Raw genomic sequence first — 20734 nt, 5'->3', positions numbered from 1 at the left:
TCACAATGAGAACTCAATCAAATCAGCACAATTTATAAAAACAGACAAGGAGACTGCAATATGCAAAGCATCTTTACTAAATGAGCTTATATGACACAATTTTCAACACCTAAAAAATATGTTCAAATTAAGTACACTTAATTACTGTGGGTTTTATTATTTTATCTATTCCACTAGCAGTTCAATACTTCATTGAAGATCAGTGGAATAAGTATTCAACTTCCATTTCTATTACAATAATTCCTAGAAGTCTTGACCATGTTATTACCTTGACCACCACTACACATGGATTCTTGGGGTAAAAAAAGCCATACACCTTATCTACTGAACAAACCAGACAGACAAAAGGAAAGAAAAAAAGATATCTGCTTAGACTTTCTACAGGACTGATTTTTTTAATTTTTTTTTTTTTTTTTTTTTTGGTAAAACAGAATTGAGCAATATATTCATAACTGCAGAAAAAGCCTATAGTTAACCTAGGGTTTGAGCCCAGATTTCTGGGAAACAAATGTCTGTTCCAGGTTTATTGTTTTTTTTTTTTCTTTTTATTATACTGCCTAGAATGGATCACAGCAAAAAGCAAGAAAGATATGGAACATCAGTATGCAGTAACACTTCCATTGGATAAACTATTCAAAAGATTAAATTCTATTCCCAAATGCCAAAGGCTTATATACGTGTGTGTGCATACTTCCATATATATACATATACATAAATATATACTGTGTGTATATATACACAACATCTATATATGACTGCAGATATGAAGCCAGAAATCCAATTCCACCTACTGTATTGAGTCTGATCTCACCGTGTTTCTTTCTATCCTTGCCTTGCTTACAAAGAAGTATACACATATTCTTTGATGACTAGGAAAGCTTTGAAGATTGGAGCATCTTACATGTCCTTTTCCAAGTAAAATTAATTCTAATTAGCAAATGCTACAAAATTTTAGTAATTTATACACCTTGTGTTCACAGGGAAGAAGCAAGCCAATGGCTGCTAGTCTACATACTTCTGAGGAGTTTGTTTCAGTATCCCATATATTTAGACTTTTTTCTTCCCCAAAATCTTGGTATCAAAGAAAAACCAAAAACCCTCTACCCAGAACCCACCTGATACCTCTATTTTGTGATGAGGAATCTACTGTTTGATGTTTCTTCCTCATACTTTATACTTCATATATTTTATCGATGAAACAAAGTGAATCTAAGATGTACTTTTTAGTTTTCCTTTTTAATTATGGATAATAATTTGGTAGTCAATGGTTCTGTTTATGCTATACTTTCTGGACAACTCCTTTGATATGCTTTATGGACAAGATTTTATTTCAAAGCCAAAAGAACATTGCTTTACAGTTTTTATTTAGAGTCTCCCTTTGCCTAAAAGAAATTTGATTTCTGGTAATCACACGATGGTTATATCTCACAACTGTCTGGTGTGTTTCCTGTTTTGGGTTCACTTATTAAACGGAAGAAAAGTTCTCAGAAGCTGGTGGTGGATGGGGAGAGACTGAATTGGCAGCTTTATTACAATTCAATATTTTTCCTGACAAAGGCATAGGAAAAGAAGAAAACTGCATTAAGCATAATAACAGAAATTAAGGGCTTCAGAGGAGTCTAACTGCACCAAAAAAAGTACCATCTCCATCCAAGGATATTTTGGCCCTTCTTCGTGGTATTGTAAGTTGAAGTTCATCCCCTTCTTCTAATTTCGCAATGCCTGGGAAAAGATTTGGAATATTTCTAAGTTAATATTTGAAAACCATTATTTTCATAAACAGTATTAAAAGTAATTACACATCATCTTACAAATAGAAGCTTGGCTTATTACTTGCGAGGAGTGCTTTTTTATCTTTAGGCCCAATCTTACAAATTGCAGCCTGCCCAAAGCTGACACATCATCTTCTGTGGAGCTGGACCTGCTTTTCACTCTGTACTCAGCATATCACAGTTCACTGAAGAAAATGTGGCAAAAATTTGTAACAGTGGTGTACCCAGATTCCTCATGTTATGGTGATGTGAAAGGCAAGGTCAGCACTGGGTATTGCTGCTCTTAGACATCTCAGTTCCCACAGTTCTGGAGGAGGTCTCATGAGCTTTACCAGCCAAATGAAGCTACCAGACATCAGCTGATTCGCTGCAACTGCAGAGCGCATAGGTCTGCTTCCTGCCAGCCGCACATCAGCTGATGTGATACCCGAGTGCACCTTGCCTTCAAGTTGGAGTCACTGAGCTGAAAACACACCTAACACCTGCTGCGACACATGCTCGACAGCATGAGATATTGCAGTGAGATCTGGTTTTCCAGGTGAAAGCAAAAGGGTGGGAAGCAGGAACCATGAAGTGGCAGGATGGAGTAGAGATCCTAGTAAAGAAAGGGGGTGAGTAATACAAGGGTGAAATAAGAGGATAGATGTAACTGAAGGTGGTTATGATGCCAGAATGTGTGGGAGGGGCAGAAAGTTAAAAGAAATTGTTCAGACAGCCTCAATTGCCAGGAGGAAGTATCTAATGTATTTTTATTTTGAAAAAAAGAATTAGCTTCCTTCTCCATCTCATTTGTTTAATGTCATTACTTGCCAATAGGCAATTCCATCACTCAATGTCACCTACTTTAAAAAAAAGATTGTTTTCATTTACACAGATTTTGCTGGAAAGTAGCAAAAGAGAAAACCCTCAAATTCATCATTAAGGGGGAAAGGCAGACAGAGAAGAGCTACCAAATGAGGTTTAATAGTCCTTGACAGTAATTCTTTAAATGCTACTGCAGGAATATACATATATATTAAGCATTGATCTTGCTGGCCTTGCACTAAATACTTTAATTGGTCTTTCTGGTGCTGTTTCTAATTTGTGCAGTCAGAAAGAGCTCCTTACGGGAATTAACTATTTTTCATCTAAACAAAGAGTAAAACTGCATCAGCCAATATAAAGACTAGAAAATTAAGCTGATAAGAAATATTTTTGGAAATCCCACAGGAAGGTATGCAAAAATTGGGTGGCTAAAATTCATATATATGTTTTAAAGCAAAACATGGCTTCTGAATATTTTATCGGGATAACTAAATGAAGGGATTCAACCCCTAAGTTAAACGGAGTTCTTCAGTAAGGACAGTATGTCCTCCTTTTGTCTGCTTCAGGCATCCAACTGAAAGCACCAAAGCATCCAACCACATTAGATAGTCAGTGGAGAGAGGAGAATTGTTCAGATCACCTAAGTTAGAAGCATACCCTCCAGCTGCTGACACTTCATATAAAACTGTATTTTTTGAAAGTATTCTGTAATTTTGTAATTAACCAGATCCATGACTGCAGTCCTTTTTCTTTACAGCTGCCACAATACTTAATCACCCAACACTACAGATTCTATATGATACAGTTTATTTTCAAATGAGAAGGAAAATGTAGATGTTTACCAGCAGTATAGCAAGAATTATTTGGATAAGACTGTGGCATATTTTGGATGCAACGAAATAATGTCACCAAGCTGAGATCATCACCAAACACGTGGGCCTTCTTCCTCTGTATTAGATGTCCCATAGCAAATGTTGTATCTGTATACAAAACCTGCAGAATGAAGAGGTGCAGATTTCAAACATACTGTATGGAGACATCAAAAGACATTTAAAAAGTCAGATGCTGAAATGAATTGAGCTTTCTCACCTGGCCATATATGAAAAAATATCCTGTTTCTTTGATCACTATTTTATTTCCTTGTTCTTCCAGAGCTGTTCCACGTTTAAAGCTCAGAAGCCAAGGGACAATGCTTGAATCATCTAAAAGAAACAATAATTTTGGGGTAATCAGAAAGAAAAGTTACTTTCTTAATTTTCATCTGCCAAAAATTAACAAAGCTGACTTCTAGTCAAGACTTGCAGTCTCACTATCTGGATTTCCCCACTGAAAAGAGGATATTTGCAAGAGCTGCCCAGATGCAGGGACCTCTTTTTTTCTAACTTTTTTCCTCTCAATTTTTTTCTTTCTTTCTTTCTTTTTTTTTTTTTTTTTGTTTAAATATTTAGTGACATAGCTCAGTTACTGCTTTGATATTGGATGGAAGAGTTAATACACACAATAGTTAGCTATAAATAATGGAACATATTCTTACCTTTCTGCTGGATATCACTTTTGCTGTCAGCGATCAGTTGCAAGCAGGCCTGCAGCACTACAAAATGAAAGCATTTTCAAATCAAAGAAATGTAAATCAGTAACACAACAGAGTAAACTTTTGAAACTATTTTTTAAAAAAAAGAAAGGAGGACATAAGAACCCCACCTTCTCTCAGTCTCACCACTTATTTGAAAACATAATCTACTAATTTTAATGCAGATCTTACACAAACGTGTCAAAGCAAAATTAATACGGCAACACGTACTAAATAACATCCAGAGATGATGCAGCTAAGTAGGAGGGCTCAGCAGCGCAAGTAATACTTGCTTGTTTTAATCTCTGGTCCTAATGTAATTGAAAAAATTTAGCACTATGTCAAATAAGCTAGGAATCATCAGATCAATTAGCCTTGTTAATTTTCTAAGCGAAAGCTCAAAAAACCTCCAACCCTGCCAGCTATGATAGATATCTTTTTTCTAATGATACCACACTATTTAAAGAAGTTAGTCTCCAGTCATAGCTGCTGTGAAATATTAGTCATATATATGGGTTACATGGTACTTTCAAAATAAATCCTCAAAATCCATATATATATATATATATATATATATATATATTTTAAATATGTTTTCGGATATCCACACTGAATCAATGTATACTGAAATGAAGAGGGAAGATACAGAGATGACTTACCAAATTAATACACACATAACAAATATCTTAGTATCTGTCAAAACTGATGTGTTGCTCAAAACTGTAGAGACTGGTGACACTAATGAGAAACTAGGAGTTTGATCAGAGAAGATTATTGTGGCATGTTAACAATATTGGCTCACAAGTGAAACAAAGATTGTGTAAAAAAATCTGTTAAGCATAAATGTCACAGAACTAAGAAAAAAAAGGATAGTTGCATTTGCTTAGAGCAGATTTTAATGAAAACATCTGGTTCTAGTACTACTTTGAAGGTTGAAAAACAGAGTAGTAACATTTGTTGTGCTTGGCAGAGACCCAATGAATTTACTGAGACTCAAGAGAAGAAAATTCTGCTATAGGATGCTGAATCCCCATTTTCGTTTACCTCTTTTCAGGTAAGAAGGCTACGAGTCAGACTTGGCTGCTCTTGCTATTTTAGGCAGTGCTCTGCTCCATGGGATCCTTTTTTACATCTGTGAGCGGCACTCACTTGTGCAACCAAGTGCCCAGCAGCACAAACCCCTTGCTGCACGGCAGGTAGCGAGAGGATCTGAGTAGAAAGCAGCCTCTCCCTGTATCTATGTCTCCTTTCCAAGGGGACCAGCCTGAAAACACCAGAAGAGGGCTGGATGCTCACCAGCACTCAGCAGTGCCAACTGGCAGTGGACAAAGATTCAAGCACACGTCTGGGAAGGCTCCGATGTTACAATGATCACAGCACCTGAGCTGTGCTTAGGTTAACACTATCCTGCAAGGTCCTGTCTCCTACACTGGAACGTGTCCTTGATTTCTATCAATACTCATCATAATGTGCCAAAGTCTATAGATTTTCAAACCAAGAATTTACAGGCATCTGAATTCCCAGCCTGCTGATGAGGAATAGAAAGACCAAACCAACACAAAATCAAAAAGTATTACACTTCAGTCATTTTTGTATCACGCTTGTGGGTGACAGAATTTTCTGAAAAAGAAGCTTCCAAATAAAATTTTTTATTTTCTGGATTTTCTGGACTCACACAACAAAACACATCAGGCTTTTAATTTCACAAGGTATCAAATCACTCTCCTTTGAGGCACAGTGCCTTCCTAGTGAACGGAGTTTGCAGATTCCCTAGTACTTCAGTAAGCTAAATCAAAGCTTTAATTCTTGCTTTTAAAAGAACTCACGAGCGTGACCACTGGATTTTTCCACTAACCAAACAAGGGAAGATTTGTTATGATTCCCACTTAACAGCTGCTCTCCAGCTGTGTACCAACGAGCCGTGTCCACAGGCAGGGACAGTTACGGCCACTTTAGCAACCCTTGTTAAACCTGCTTTGCAAACTTGATTCACAGTTTGCAAGTTTGTATTTATGTTTCCGTTGTTTGCAGCATTGAAACACTAGTCATCACTGCTGAGAACGGCTACACAGTAATTAAAATCAGCAAGTCAGTATAGTCCAAGACCTTTTCCACTTTTTAAAACACATACCAACTCTCCTTTATTGTACAGATATCAAATCTACATATATTCTCTAAAAATATCTCAATGGGTCTTTCTTTAGCATATGTAGTAGAAATAAGGCTTCACAGAATATAGTAAGCTTGTTTTTCATGGAGAAATATGGATACAACAGTGTCATTCATGACAATAAAGAGGACAAACTAGCACAATGGCTATTTTACCTAAAGCCACAAAGGACAAATAATATCTAAAAAAGTGTTTAAAGGATTGAACAACAACATGCTTCAAAAAAATATTCAAAAGCCAAGACTGACACGTTACTATTTCTGGTACATGCTTCAAGCCAAAGTACTTCACTTTGACCTCAGTGGAAATACATGCATGCTTAAAATTAAGTCATTTATTGAAACAAATTCAGAGTGAACAACACTACTATTAAGAAGATATGGATATACAGAGTATATTTTTCTGGGTAAATTAACAGGATTTTTCAGTAAAAAGTTAACACTGTTAAGAAATGTTAGCAATTTTTTTTCCAAGAAGGACCCAAATCTTACCTGAAGTACAATATTAAGAATATATGCATCACAAGATACGGGTTGAAACGTCACTGTCAGTACTCAAACTGACAAATCAAAAGCTCTACCTGAATGGCCTTCAGCCCAGTGGAAATCAAACCTAAGCATCAGCTTTGTAGTCTAAAGGATTTTTTAATACTTAATAATGCAAACAACACAGGATTCATAAAATAAGTCTTAAAAATGCATAAAAATATCTAGTCTGTTTCACCATGAAGTCGAGCTGTATGAAACAGTATATCTAGAACAATAAAGTGTGCCCCATCCTCTTGTGACTTCATAGCTTTGCTTTGATAAGCTTTTTTTTTTTTTTTTTTTTTTTTTCCTCCCCTTTCCGATTTTCATGGCTCTGCATGATGTGGGTGGGGAGAAGAACATTTCAGTCTGTCTTCTTCCATTAACAGAACAGCCGATTCTGGAGAAGTTAGTGACTCCAGATGCCTTTAGAAACCACAGCCAGCACATGAAAGGATGTGATCTGCACCAGTTGAGCAATGTAACCACAAATTATTATTTTTTTTAAAAAGCTAGCTTTTGCAGCAGGATAGGAACACAGCTTTCTGCGTATCTGCATGATTTAAGACTCAATATTGGTAAAATCCACTTTGCCCTCCCATGCACATTTTTGTAATATTTAAGTTGCATAATCATTTTAATATTGTGCAATCTAACTTCACAATCCTTTCAAACAAAATGTCAAGTTTATTCTGTGTGAACTCATGTATAAATTCTAAAGTTTCGATATCTGAGGCCCCAGACATTTACCTCAATTTTTGCTGAAACAAAAATAAGCAAAAAACCTGAACCTTGAAAAACAGACCTGCTCGTTTAGGTTTCTTCTTTGGCCTAGATCTGTTCTGTGTAGACTTCCCAAACATACTTACACACTAGATAATTAAATTTATAAATGATACGAGTGTTCTCAACAATTTGCAGTTCTTCTTCCTTAACTTCTTCATTTCTCACCACAAGAGATCTTTTACTTCTTGCTTGTGCATTTTTATAGACTGGTTAATTTTATGCTTTTTAATTAAGAACTCTTTATATGGCATTAATCATGGATTAAATCAGTCCCTGTATTAAAATAGCTTGGTCATAGCTATTAATATGACTCAGATCTAACAAATATCTTTGAAGTACTGGTAGCACTATTTTGACCTTAACAGAATTAACCACTAACGTGTTACAGTAAGAATAATAAGGAAATAATTCACTACAAATTAAGAATACTTCATGTAGACTTCTATTATACAGTATGAAGAAGAATATTGTTTTTAAAAATTACAGGCTGATTGCACAGTGTTCTGCATAATACACAGCACTGATTCATTCATTCAGTAGGTAGAATACTTCATGTAAAATTGCAGGCGTTGTATCAAGTAATTTTCTGTCCTTTCATATAGAAAGGCTTACTTCCTTTTGAGTTAGACTGATGTCAGCAGAAACAAAAAAGACAAGAAGTAGGCATTGTTTTGGTGGTGGATTTTTTTTTTTTTAATTAAGAGAAGTCTTGCATTTCCCTTCTTTGAACAATAAATAAGTATTTTGAGTACTTGGCAAGGGAATTTCATATGTGGCATTTGTTTAGATTAGTAACAAAAGGTTAGGTTTCTTGATTCAAAGATCACTAAAGTCAAGTTCCACTTGTAAAAGTTCTTTCTATCCCTATCAAAGAGATGTAAAACAACAACATAAAACACTTCTGACCAACAAATGTACCAATTTGCCAAAGCAAATGTATCAGTTTGCCAGTAAGGCAATTATACCAAGACGAATGGCAAAATTCTCACAACTCATACACCACACTTGCATGGCAATAGTTTCTTCCCATGGACACAACTGATACTGGAGTAGAACCCAGGAACCACCAGTAAAAAATAATTGTGCCAAGTCACATGTCAGGTTAGCCCGCCTCACTGCTCTGTGGAATTAGTTAGGCTTTCTCCTCAGTTCCTTCCATACATGCAATCAGACTGGCTCAGATGGATATCCTCAATACACCAAAGTCAATACAGTCCACAGGTGCTCCAGCCTGATTACAGCAGAATGTCACCTAAATCTGAGTTTACAGAAGACCTGATGCTCACCTCCCTAGCTGGCCATGGGAATCAGAATCCCACAATAGTGATCAGAACAAGGCATAGAGAGAGCATGTAAATGAAACTTGATATTCATACATTGAACTGGCTTACGTAATGGAACGTATATCTTGTTCCTGGACTCAAGCACACTTACAATTTAGAGAGAAACACGCAGGCAAGTCAATCAACAATTGTGAACAGGGTATAAAATTCAGGAGAGGCTTTTGTTGTGTAGTGTTTTTCCTCTACAGGCAAAATTGATAAAAAGAAAGAGAAATAAGAAAAATTGTATCTCTTCTTATGTGTCCTGACATGGCATTTGCCACAAGTGGTTAAATTATCTATCTGCCTACATATTAATAATACGTACCTTTCAAAATTACCCATTAACTCCTACTCACTGTATCAAGACCTCTGGTTCTGACTGCTAACTGTGCAGCTTTATTTGGAATTGATGCTTGAAACCCATTTCTTCAACCTACTTGAGCTGGAAATTTTCTCAAGGCACAAAATGTACAACTACTGGTGACTAACAGTTTTACGCATGAACACAAGCAAATGCCTTCCCCATAAATATACGAAAGAACAATACTGTGGTAGATCCACTTTCATCCAATAGTCATTTTAATTAAAATTCTAATTTTTGGCCACTTCTACACACACACACCATCAAGTAAATAGAAAAAAAAAAAAAAAAAAAGGAAATTCCTTATGTTTAGGAATGGCTGTGCTGGGCCTAAAAAGAATCATGGGGCATCCATTTCTGGAATTAAATAATTAAAGTTTAAAAAGAAAACAGAATTGAACCACAACCTTATTTATAAACGAAGTCATGGTTCTATATTTTACTTCTAGTCTCCGATGAAGCACAAGAGAAGCAATTGGGCATCAGTGACATTTTCAAGTATTCATTTTCTAAGTAATTGGTCTATGTTAAAGTGAAAGTGAAATTATAGGTCAACAATTAATTATGAGACCAGGCTCTACTCTGAGACCTTGTTGAAGCACACAGAAACAGGACAAGAACAAAGCACCTCACTCAATACCCTAATTTATCTGCTATTGTACCAAAATGAGTGCAGCGCATCCACAGCATGATTTGGAGGCTGTCAGAATTCTGGTTCCCAGAAATTGACGTGAGAAGATCAAAATGTAGGGCCAGTAATTCTGTGTACATGACCAAGCAACAGACAGGATTCAGCACCATGAACAACACCATATTCTCTTACTTCACTCTGCTAAAGCAAAATGTAACATTGACTAGTAGGTTCATGGTCATGAGTGAAATCTGATCTGAGAAAATGTAACGTCTTACTGAACTCTGACAAGCTTAATTTGTTGTAATTAGAGCAGGCAGAAAGGTACCCCTGTATAACAGATGACCTTTTATATAAATGCAAGATTTTTAATTTACTTTTTTCTTCTTTATACACAAAAATATGATTGTCGTGTTAGAAAACAGTTTGGTAGTAGGTCAGCCTAGGTAGCTTTCCCCTTTTAAATGAATGTTCATACTCTATGCTTTCTTCACCCTAAACTATTTTAAAGCCAGCTGTATCTTTAAAATAAAGCTTACAGAAATAAGTAGCTTAATTAGAATTTTATGTGAATAAGGGGAAATAGCTATAATCAGAGGTGGCTACCTGATGAGAAGAATCTTAAGTCTGCCAGAAGCACAGCTGAGGAGCCCAGAACCCCCTCATCTCCCCCATACATCCTCAAATAGCAATAAGAATAAACGTGTAAGCTACCATGAAGGGAACTGGATAACTAGTAGAGTACTAATGCTATAACATTCATTTTAAAAAAGACATGCCTTCTTATTTTTGGTGATGCTTATGTTTTACATCACTAGTGTTTATCTGGGAGTTGCTAGGATGGGGAAAGCAGAGAAGCTCTGTAGCTCCTGTGATAGGAAACAGGCTACAAGAAATACAATTTAAGCAATCTTGTCCTCTATCCTGTTTGCGAAATCACTCTTAGCCAAGATCATGAACCAAGGACTACTAATGAAATAGATGGAATAAATCCCATTTAAACCTATGGATTTTGGGTGATGTCCTAAATGAATATTCTCTTTTGAGAATATTTGTGGTAAGCAGAGTGATTATACTCTACGACTTAAATATCATTTAGCTTGCTGAAGCTTAAATGGAATATATTTCACATTAGTTAGTCATTCAAAAGCACATTTTAAGCGAAGTTTGATTTAGTCTTTGCCTGCAAATTACTCCATTTTAACTTCATCTATCAATAATTTAGGGTATCAGCTTTCATCAGTTATAACAATCTAAAAGTATCTGTAAGAGGATTTAGCAGCTCAGGAACATTTTTAGTTTGTCAGTGCAACTAGAGTATGTATGCAAATTGTTACAATAAAATGCTGTACTTCATCCTATCAGGCATCACTGTGTTTAGAAAAAGAAAAAAAAAAATAGGCACTTTATCCCCAAAGGAAACAAATATATCCCATTAATACTCCAATATTGTAATACACATCAGAAGTCTTTTAAGGAGCAGTCTTCAGTGTTCTCTGCAGCACCTTTTAAAAAGGCCACGATAGAAAATAATTTATTGGATAGGCATGCTTTATTATTTTTCCTAATTATATTACAAGATTGTTTTAATGTAGAAATGATGCTAAACCACTGAATTCCTTGTAGCCTGCCTCTTTTGACAGGTACAAGCCAGACTTTCTCTTTGAAAGCTCCTACTTCCCTGAAGTTAAGGTCCTTTCTTTCTACTTCTCTTTTTTACAAGGAGCATATTTTCCCAGAAAAATGACTTGGCATTTTTAATTATAGCTTTCCCTCCCTACTATTGATCAGAGAGAAACACGCTAGGCATTACCCTGAGTTGAGACTGTTGGATTTAGAACTGAGCAATTCACAGCCTGAACGGTTTAAAGTTGCCTTACTCAAGTCTACTGCATCATCAAGAAATACTTGTTACAAGAAGCAGATTTGGGATTTAAGGATGAAAGTTCAACCTGCAGTAGCATTAACACCTGGTACCTTAAACAGTATGGTAACCAGTAAGAGAATGTGCCCATGGTTAACACCATTCATTCAGCAATAATTGTGAAAACTGTAATGGGCTCTGGGAGCACGGATGGGCTGACAGGAGAAGACACAAGTCAAGCACTGCTGCTTTTCTGAAGACAGTATCCAACTGCGGCACCCCAACCCATGCCACAGGATGCTATTTACCTTTTTCTTCTGTGTGGACAACAGACCGTCTCCCCCTGTTTCTGCTCCCGTTCCAGATTTCCTTTTGGAAGCTTTCAGTTGGGCCAGGACCTGGAAGCCTGTTCTCCTAATGAGGAGAAGCGACAGTCAGTAAAAGCAGCCTGACATTTGCTCATCCCCTGCAAGCCAAAACCCACCCCTGCAGCTTACCTGCCTGCCACCGGCTGCAGACACTTGCAGGAGGGAAGAGGCAGGGGCACCCACTTTATTTTCATCAGGGGACACGGGTGGCCGGTCTAGTGGAGACCTTGCCTGGACCCTGTAGATCAGCTCACTGCGCAGGGCTTCTAGTTCTGTTTTCAGGGTGATAACATGGTAAAGAGACACTGCTGCAAGACAAGAGGACAGGAGCATTGCAAGCCAAAGGAATGTGACAGAAAAAAGTCCCGTGGTGCCTGAAGCAGCACCAGGGGGGGCAGAGGGAGAGGAGGCGGTATCCTTCTGTTGGATGACGTGCACACAGTCCACGGATTTCATCGCTGTTCTTTCCTCACTAAAGCCAGAGGGAGAGTTCAGCTGTCCCCTTCCGAGGTGCAATCCATGTTACCAGTTGCTCTCTGAAACTAAGGGCATCCAGAATAAGTGAACAAAACGCCCAGATCATTTCCTGTCATATGAAGCACTTGATAGAATCATTAATGTACAGAGTGAACATTTAAGATTCAGTCTCTGTTTAGTTTTCTTCTTTCTTTGCTGCATTTTGGAAATGAATACTTTCTCACAAGCTGCTTGCTGATTGTACCTTCCTCCTTTCACTTTCAACTATTTATTTATGTGGCAGCTTGCTATTACCATTTCCCATTATATTTAGGCACAGACAGTACCACTGGTAAAGTAGAGCCTTATCTAGAAGTGCAGAAACAATGTGAGGTTTCCCGGCAGCTTATCATCCAGGGTTACTTAAAAGACATACACAGATGACAATGTGTATGCCTGCGTGTGGGTGGGTATATAGATGTACTGTGTATATATATTATATCGTATATAGGAATACATATATTCATATCTAAAGTGCCTATATACCTACAAAGGGGCCAACCTATTCAAACAAAAATTTTGGTGGTTTTCTCAACACAATAGTGAAAATATTCCCAGGCATGAGTAACAAATTACTCTTCTCTCAACTGTATGAAGCTGCAGATTCTGCAGTTCAATTTATCATACTAACCTGAAAAAGTATGACTTTTTATTAAACTTCTCTAATAAATATAGTTTCTCTACAGAATTCAAGGACCTGAATTAATGCAAAAGGGGACACAGAGAAGTGGGGAAATGAAACTTGTGGGGGATAGGGACAAGGACTAGAAGGGGTGGAAACTAGAGGACGGGAAGGAGTAAGAGAGGGGAAAATAAGAACAGAGAGGGGAAGAGGGCAGAGGGGTGTAGAAGGAAAATAACATCTACAGAATTAAAAAAAAATAATTAAACATGCACTCTTAGGTTTTTCAGGTGAATCCTGAGTGTCTGGTTTAAGCTCATCTTTTTAAGTTTTTACTAGTCCTTTCATCTGAAAACCCTGCATTAGGAATTCCTTTCTTCTCTGCAGCAAGGCTACCTAAATATCCCAAGCAGGTACATATCCTTTTTGTATTGCCTTCTCACACAAAATTAAGGTTTTACCACTTCGTTAAAAGTTTCAGTGGTCTGGGACAGAAAAAAAATAATCAAAAAGCATCACAATTCCAAATAAAATCAACAAGTCAACTCCACCACTGGATTCTAATTTTTTTTTTTTACCATGTCAAGTAAACTTTATCTTTGCGAGAGAGAGAACTTTACAGGTCTGTCTGAATACTGTGTAATGAAACCTCATAGCAACACCCTTCTGAATAGTTCAGATCAAGCTGATTCTGTTGAGAAGAAGGAAGAAGAAGCAACAATAGAGTAACAACTTCCGTAGCTTCTCCCACTCCTACTTAAGACTATGAGAAACTGAGGGTTATTATAAGCTTTATCATCTTCCATTGCGATGCAAGGCACACTTTCCCTTACTTTGCCACTGCTAGCAACCACCCAATACCCTGCAGAGACATGTAATTATTTTCCTAAATGCAGAGGGAAAAAAATTATACCATAACTCTTAACATGCCTCTAGAAAGCATACACATACTGTGAGAAATTACATAGAAATTAGTGCAGAGTGGAATATAGGCAGAATACCATATTGTGTCTGTACCTCTTCTCAAGGCTCAGTTAAGGTGTAAACAGGGCTGCATTTTGAAGGAAATTTAAGATGAACTAAGGTAGGTTTTTTGGAACAGAATAAACAACTTTTAGAACTAAGCAGGCATGCCTTGAAGTATCGCTAGACATCAGAACACTACCAGCCTAGTACTGACCGTGTTCCAAAAATAAAACAACATGACAGCTGGAAAAGAATTGCTATTTAAGAAAACTAAACCAAGTGAGAGAACGAAAGTTATAACTGGCTATCCAGGAATACTGAGAAACATTTGGCTGAGACCTCTGTGGTCATTAACATATAAGAAAACAACAGACAGGTATATAATTAGCATCACTCTAAACACTTCGAAAGAAAATAGGCTGTTCTCAGCCTCCACACCTTCTTCAAATGGGGTCAGTATTCAGGCTGGTGACACAGAGGACTTCTGTAAGAAATTTGGCTTTCTCTTGCTTGTCATTCTTATAAATGAGAAATTCAAAGGAGACATGAGGAAAATCAGAACAGCCCCCATACAGCAAATCGCTAAATTCAACAGGTATTTCTAGTTGAGTATCAAAGAGATCACTGTTTGCAATCTTGTTATTCTATAGCTTCATAAGAATTTAAGTGAATTGAAAGAAAAGATAATCTTAGACAGCTTTTGTGATGACAAAAACGTAGTGGAACAATAAATAATGACAGTGAGAGATCAATCATGAAAACCAACATGAATAGCCTAGAAATTATTACATAAGGGGTTTACATAAAATACACAAATAGTAAAACGGGAGTTGTTCAACTCCTTAAACACAATCAGATGAATTTTCAGTAAATTTCAGATACTAATTAAAGTAAAACCCCAGAAAAATGACTAAAAAAACCCCAAGAACAAACCCAAACAAAAAAAAAAAAACAAAACCCAATGCTAGTTGCAGAGCCTAGAGTGTGGAGATGTTGCCTTGATGCTTGCCACTATGTCTCATCATAACATATTGACCTTATGATCCCTTGTGTTGGCAGAGCTGCAAAGTATCCTTTATCTACTTGAAGCAAAGTCAGTTAGATGAACACATGTGCACTTTCTTCTTCATTTTAACGTAAGGTATGACTGAAGAGGGCTAAAGGAGTGCTCAGATTAGCCTTCCATTAGCAGATATGGGAGAGCGTTGACTCCAGCTGAACATGAGCTCTCAGAAAGAAGCGTAATATTTGGATATATACACTGGAGCATAATATTAAGCAAAAATAAGAGGCAGCAGTAATCATGCTTTTATATTGACAAAACTCTTTACACATTGTTATGACTGCCAAAACTGAATGGTGAAAAAGGGTTCAGAACAAAAAATGCAGAATGAAATAACAGGCCTAAAAAACTCATCACGGAAAGGAACGGGTATTCAGTTTGTGGTTAACAGCCTGTTTCTACTGCCAGCTTCGCTGAAAACCCTTTTGCAAAAGTTTGTACCATATTAGCTGGTTTTGGCTCAAGACACACGCACTATGCTACACATGCATCAGTGAAACTTTAGGGCAACAAGTGACTACCACCTCAAGCCCAGTTCACAGCAGTGTTTTCCAAACTGTTTCTGGAAAATGACACTGCCTTGAACCGCAGAAACCTAGTCCTGGCCTAGGTTTTCTAATTCTGAAAGCAAAAAGGAATAAACCCTTATAATAAAGGTATTCTGTAAATAAGGTCCTTTTTGCATGCACAGTACAGTTGATCCATACACACTCAGTGCCTCCTTAAGCCAAAGGATGAGCTACTCTGAACACTCAGGTTGAATGACTAAGAGACCTCTTTAATTTAGCCGCGGAAAATGACTAAGAAATGCCTTGGCTAGTCTAAGAACTTTACTTAACAAAGTCTTTTACTTTCGGGTAAAAAAAACTTTTCACTTTTGAGCAAACTTTTAGTTAAAACTCTAAGAAGAAAAAACCCAAACCCATTACCACTGAAGACTTAATGGTGAGAATGTTTCACTAGGGGAAATGGATTCCTGAACAAAATCAAGGCTGGTTAAACCTTCCAAAATGCTACAGCAGAAACAAACCCTATAATTTCTGCAAACAAGTTTTTTTCATTTCCGTTATGCAGAGTAGCAGATTAAATTATCAAGATGGGCCCTGGTAACCTGCAAATGTATAAAACATTATCAGTACATCTGTGGGGAACCAAGGCAGAGATAGTAAGAAATCACACAGGAAATTTATGGCTGAATCAGAAACTGAACTTTTGGCTTCCTGAAATCCAGTACTGTAATTTAACCACAAAAGCATCTTCTTTGAGGGGGAGGAAAAATCCCATAATGAAGTTTAACGTACAAAAAAGAAGTAGATAATGTGAATACAAAGACCTGGGTAAAAACCCAGTTTACTGAAGAAATGTAAAAGTTTATTTAAAATAAATGTTCTGTTTTTAAAAGGGAGCTTGTGCAGATGCTGCAGCCCAGAGATCCAGGCAAATGTTGTCTGCCATACTAAAAAGTATGTGGCAAAGCTCCAATGCCACGTACTTCTGAAGTAGACACATGATGGAACTGGTCTCTGCAGTTATAACAAAAAGAAAGAGGCCACGACAGCTTGTCTTTCTGCACGAGACAGTGCAGGACAGATAAAGGAGCAAAGAATAAGCAAGGGTTCCATTTTAAACAATTTCAAGTCCATTCTGAAGATGGACAAAATGGATGGACTATTTTGGAGGAGATCAGAATAGAATCCTGGATGACAGTTTTCTGCTATTACAGCTACCCATATCAAGAGTATTCATAGATAGCCCTCTGAAACAGTACACATTCCCTTCAAAGACAATTAGTTCTTTCAGCCATTAACTGCAATCTATACAGTAGCAAAACCAGGTAAGTTCCTATGGATCCAAAAATCACTCTATTTGTGAATACTGTGCTCCTGTGGATGTGTATCTTACATCCTATTACCTTAAATTTTAGGTAGCTATTGAATACCTTGCAAGGATGTGTTATCCAAAGAGTTAAAGACTTATTTGATATATTACCTTGTTAAAAGGAAAAAAACCCAACAACCCAAAACAAACAAAAAACCACTATGAGAACTTTCTGAAGCACAAAATATATTCTTCTCTTTGCCTCCCAATTTCAAAATTGCCTAGGATAACGCAAGTGTCTCTGCACATTTCAGACACACCATGCTAGATTTATTGCTTGCCTGATACTTTATTTCTCTAGAGATCTAGACAATTTAGGTTCAAATCTGGCATGCATACTACATAAAGTAAACATACAACTGACTTGCAGCCATCATTATTACGCGGTCATTACAGTTCTTTCAAAGAGGTAGGCAATGGCACAGGAAGAAAAAGCAATTATTATAGGTGTCTCCCAAAGTATGCAGCAGAACCAACAAGACATACAAATAATTTTAAAAAGACAACAATACAAAGAAAACACATGATTTATATGCTACAGCAGCTTAACGCCAGCCTCCCCCCCACCCCCCTCCCCCAATGGTACAGCAATTCCTTCTTACTGCACAGGGGAAAAGCTCTGTCATACAGCTGTAGCTCACTTCTTTTATAGTCTCTCTGGCTTGGCTATCCAGCAACACGGAGTATTGCATTTCTCGACCTCTTCGATACTATGCAACTTGACAGATTTTGCACAGTTGGGCTAAAGAAGCATTTTTATGGTAGTAAAATAAACCAGGAGCTACAGCCTTTCACGTGGGAGTGACCACTCTGTTGCTGCTACAGGCTGTGGACCTTCATTAAAATACACAGGACAGGGTTCCAAGTATTTTCAAATCACAGGTTATTTCCTCGTAGCTCTATCTAATGCTACGCTGTTCCCAAATCCTCAAGGACTGAAACAGAAAGGTTCTCTGCCTGACCTTTCCCTTTGAATTTTTGTAAATAATTAGCCCACACCAGACGTAAGCATAATGCAGAACAGCTGTAGAACTTCCTTTCCTTCTTGTCTTCAAGCAGTAAATTCTGTTCCTTAGTTGCTCATCAAAACTAGCGGCAACATCTCTCCGAACTTGGTATGTGAACACACATTTTGTCAGCAACCTTGCACTTTTGCATCATTCACCTAATTCCTTAAGATTATTAAGGACATATCTCCAGTTATTATGAGTGAAACCATGTTCTGTAATACATTTAAACCAGGTCTACTCTTAAGCTGTACTGCCTTTCAGAGAAAGAACTGCTGTTTTTTCATGACACAGGAGAGTTATTCTGTCCCCACCCAAGCTGAAGCACAACAAATTAATCACATTATGGTTTTCAAAACATTTCCCAAGAACATGCAGTGTGTCTTCCTTATCTACTTAGAGATAGAACTCTGTCTAAAGTCTAAAATGACAACCCAGAATAGGGTCCAGCAAAGCATTTAAAGCTCAGGCATGTTCAATATTTTCAGAACAAATGATTTTTGTTTAGCTGATGGTTCAGTATTTTCTCAAAATCTTACCTATGTATACTTTACCTTTTTAATAAACAGCAAATCCCCTGCCTTTGGTTTAGGTTTCATTTCTAGGATTTCAATTTAGATGTGCATAGATGTACCCAAATCTGAGCTGCTCCTTTACTTTCACTGCTTCAAGAAGAAATACTTTCCCCCCCCATTCAAAATTAATAGGTATCTTGAACAAAATATCAAAAAGTACCACCGACCTCCCCTAGCCCTCTTTGCTAGGTATTGGGTTAAAACTGAACTATAAGCCTTGCAGTAATCCAAGAGAGGACACACATTTTGCAGCTTTAGAAAAGACAGCAGCAAATCCTTATTTTCCGGGTATTTCACATTAACACGCAGGATGGGAACAGAGATGATACAAGCTTAGTTATGCATGTCTCTGTAAGAAAGTAGAAATTGCTTCAGCCCAAGTATCCCACTGCAGCTACACGAATTAACTGTAAACCTGCTAGAATGGCCTTATAGCACGTAAGATTGACATTTAAATTATTTACCAGCAACAGATGGTAAAACTACTCAGAAATACTTAAAAATATTTCCTCATTGACACAATACTTAGACCATCCCTCAGTCTCCCAGATAACAGAGAAGTTTTGAAATGCAGAATGTGTTAAAAAGCGAAGTTACTGCCTATCAATTTTACTTACTAAAACTTCCTGAAGGTGAAAACACCTGACAAGGCTTAGGAACAGATATTTGTAATATCTGTTGTGTTTGTGGAAAGCTATTACATCTAACAGTGCAGATGTCTATTCCATGTGCTCTGGTTTTAGCAAGTAAGTGAAAACGACACCTTGAGGTTGGTCAGTTACCATGCCCACAAAAATACCCAAGCACACATATCAAGGCCAGGCCACAAACTAAAGCAAGACATCAACAGCATTTTTAATGTATCAATTTATTGCATATGTCAGTACATAAAAATAGAAAAGTGTTTTTTGTAAAATTAATTTTATTGTAAAAACCAGACTAGAATGAGAATGTAAAACTTTGCCACAATTCGCACATATACAGTAACATTTACGCTGCCTACAAAACTTAAGAATACTTTATGACATTTTTGCTTTAACTATATATTAAAGTCAAATAAAAAGCTTGCATCATATATTCAATGACTGTTTCTTAATTCAAAACACAAGTGTTATTCAGAACTTCAATACACTATCTTTATTTACACTTCTGCATGGTTCTACTCTAATTATACAAGCAGGATGGCATTGTAAATTATTCTTAATGGGATGCATCAGCCTGATCCCACTACATGCAAGAGGCACCAATTTTATATTTGGCAGAAGTGCCCCTAGCAAAATCACTTGTCAGTAACAAAATTAAAAACGTACTTATCAAGAATATGAGATACAAATGGAGGTATGTCTGCATCTTTTTGCTAACAGAAGAGACCATACCTTGGACTCTCAATTCAGCCTTGCATTCTTCACCGTGAACATCCAACGTGATGCAAATGATTAGCTTAGAGATGCTGATATGCATATTTTCTATTATTAGTTAATCCATCTGCCCTTCAACTGAGATTGTCCGTAGCCTACCAAATGTATTTGTGCTCTAATTTTACCTGAGAAATGGACATGAGGGCAGCTACGCCAGCTAACATTTCTTCAGACAAAAGCATAGCTTATCTCTCTCAGTTAAAAAACAAACACTGGGAATGTAAACTTGGGTTAGCAGGAAGCCTCAAGTACATCCACCAATTAAAACCACACATGTGTGTGCACACAAGGTCTTATACTGGATGCTTCCTTACAAGGACGCTACTGCTACAGCTGTTCCAGTTCAACTCCTGACCCCCCCATTTTTTTTTTTTTTTTAACTTACAAGTTCCTCTTATAAAAGAGGCAGTTCCTTTAATGAGCATATTTAAACCAAGAGGCTTTCTTACAAACCAGTGAAAATAACTCAACTTCCTCTTCCCAAACTAGAAATTTATATATATATATATAT

General features: G+C 37.1%; 1 protein-coding gene across 1 annotated transcript; it reads right to left on the bottom strand.

Annotated features, from left to right (window-relative positions):
* Nucleotides 1-54: 54 nt before the first annotated feature.
* On the bottom strand, nt 55-18140 carry TNFSF13B (TNF superfamily member 13b). The gene is made up of 7 exons (XM_005440941.4): nt 17826-18140; nt 12308-12720; nt 12119-12224; nt 4111-4167; nt 3666-3778; nt 3419-3569; nt 55-1722 (listed from the first exon to the last, which is right to left on the bottom strand). Exons 2-7 carry the CDS (start codon nt 12632-12634, stop codon nt 1610-1612), a joined length of 867 nt encoding a protein of 288 aa, XP_005440998.2. The 5' UTR covers nt 12635-12720; nt 17826-18140; the 3' UTR covers nt 55-1609.
* Between the last annotated feature and the right edge of the window lie 2594 nt (nt 18141-20734).

Source organism: Falco cherrug, chromosome 2 (assembly GCF_023634085.1).
Source record: "Falco cherrug isolate bFalChe1 chromosome 2, bFalChe1.pri, whole genome shotgun sequence".
Lineage (NCBI taxonomy): Eukaryota > Metazoa > Chordata > Aves > Falconiformes > Falconidae > Falco > Falco cherrug.
The sequence above is the reverse complement of the archived record's forward strand: the minus strand, read 5'-3'. Positions and strand labels throughout refer to the sequence as shown.

Coding starts and splice junctions, on each gene's coding strand:
- TNFSF13B (XM_005440941.4), bottom strand. CDS start 12,634: ATGAAATCCGTGGACTGTGTGCACGTCATCCAACAGAAGGATACCGCC. Junction 3,570..3,665: donor ATTTTTTCATATATGGCCAG/GTGAGAAAGCTC, acceptor TTCATTCTGCAG/GTTTTGTATACAGATACAAC. Junction 1,723..3,418: donor TAATTCTTGCTATACTGCTG/GTAAACATCTAC, acceptor ATCTTTTCCCAG/GCATTGCGAAATTAGAAGAA.